This window comes from Phalaenopsis equestris, unplaced genomic scaffold, assembly GCF_001263595.1.
Source record: "Phalaenopsis equestris unplaced genomic scaffold, ASM126359v1 Scaffold000402, whole genome shotgun sequence".
NCBI classification, from domain to species: domain Eukaryota; kingdom Viridiplantae; phylum Streptophyta; class Magnoliopsida; order Asparagales; family Orchidaceae; genus Phalaenopsis; species Phalaenopsis equestris.
Genome location: NW_018164844.1, coordinates 1158060 through 1159789, shown reverse-complemented (window position 1 = coordinate 1159789; position 1730 = coordinate 1158060). Strand labels below are relative to the sequence as shown.

The window sequence follows — 1730 nt, the reverse complement described above, 5'->3', positions numbered from 1 at the left end:
GGTATTATATAGGAATAATTTTGTATTTCACTTACTTCTTTGAATTGATAAACTATTTCATTATATAGGAGATTACAAGTAGAAAAAACTAGAAAACTATTTCACTAATTCCCTCAATTTAAGGGATTACAAATTAATTCTAATTCCTTCAATTTAAGGGATTACCAACTAATTCTAATTTCCTTAATTAAAGGAATTAGAATTAATTGTCCCAACCTTATTTCCATCTCAGACACATCTCGACACATGCTTATGTTCTCACACAATTCTTCATTTTACATGCATCTCAAACTGTACGAAGTTGTCTTGAGCATAAGCAAATTTTGAGTTTCACTCTTGTGAAATAACAAAAGCAATATGCGTGACAATCCCAGATATTATTTACGTTTCCAACACATCAGCAAGACCCATTTTGAAAAGGGGTAACATTCGAGTGAATTTGATTGCAATTGAGACATTTGGAATCAACTTTATGCAAAATCGTCTGTCATCCATCACCTATAGGCTACATCAATGATTTGGTAGTACAAGAGTCTTTCTTTGGGTATTTTCAACACTCTAGATACTTCTTCAAGAAATATGTGATGAAGGCATACCTTTTGGGTAACTTTTCTGCTTTTTTCTCATGCAACACACTGGATAATGTAAATGGATTTAAGCAATTTCGACATTTTGAATGCATCCATGAAGTTTGTTTTATGAAATTGAGAATGATTGAATAACGTTGATTGCAAGTTCATTTTGTGCAATGCTACATCAGCCATCCATATTCAGCATCGTACTTAATTATGTTTGGTAGCAGAGAAAGTGTAGATGTCAACAGTATCCAAAAAATAACCAAAAAGTATCCATCTTTAATTACACATGGTATTAAAATAAAAAATTGCACAATTAAACAAAAAAAATCTGAATAATGATTTTAAATCAAGTACATTCCAAAAATTAATAGAATTAGAAACCCATACTCCCCGTCAAGCTGGGCTATAAATGTCAATTATACGCAACATGGATATCAGATTTTTAAATTTGGTATATTTTTCAAATCAATATAACATGGCAATCAGACAAGTTCAGGCTATTTCACTTTAATGACTCGAGAAAACAGCTTCAGGATGGCATGAAATATAAAGCTTTCATCTATTGCCAACCCATAAGCACCTTGACTTTAACCATTATGGTTTCTAAAGACGAAATGGCACAAATCATGACGGTCTATCAGAGTTAAAACTAATGGCACATTAATACAAGCTTAATAAAAATAATCTTTCAACTGGTTTAAATTCATAATTGAGCGTCATTATCACAATAGAACTAAAGCATACATGAAATTACATACCTTCTCCTCTCCTCTCTTTCAATTTGACTAAAATCAGCTTCCATGTCACTGTCATCATCATCATCCATATCTGCATATTTGCTAGGATTATACCTGCACAGAAATTTGCATTTTAACATGTTAATCCATTTATAGTTGCAACCAGCATTTCACCATTCCATACTAACTTATAAAACACATAAAACCCATAAACCCAATGTGAGCCTGTGAAGCATGAAAGAAAGCGCAAAAAAATATTTGCATAAAAAAAAAGTAAAATGCAGTCACGGATAAGAATCGGCATTGATTGCAGAAAAATATATTCCAGAAGCTGCATGCATCATTTCCTGCAGTTGAGTGTGGTTATTATTATTATTATTATTATTATTATTATTATTATTATATATATATATAT

General features: G+C 31.2%; 1 protein-coding gene across 1 annotated transcript in view; it reads right to left on the bottom strand.

Annotated features, from left to right (window-relative positions):
• Window positions 1-1730, bottom strand: part of LOC110026845 (protein SPT2 homolog) — a 23805-nt gene that overhangs the window by 10529 nt on the left and 11546 nt on the right. Inside the window, exon 9 of the mRNA XM_020728020.1 lies at window positions 1337-1429. Within this exon, the coding sequence (XP_020583679.1) occupies window positions 1337-1429 (93 nt within the window). The remainder of the gene's footprint in view (window positions 1-1336; window positions 1430-1730) is intronic.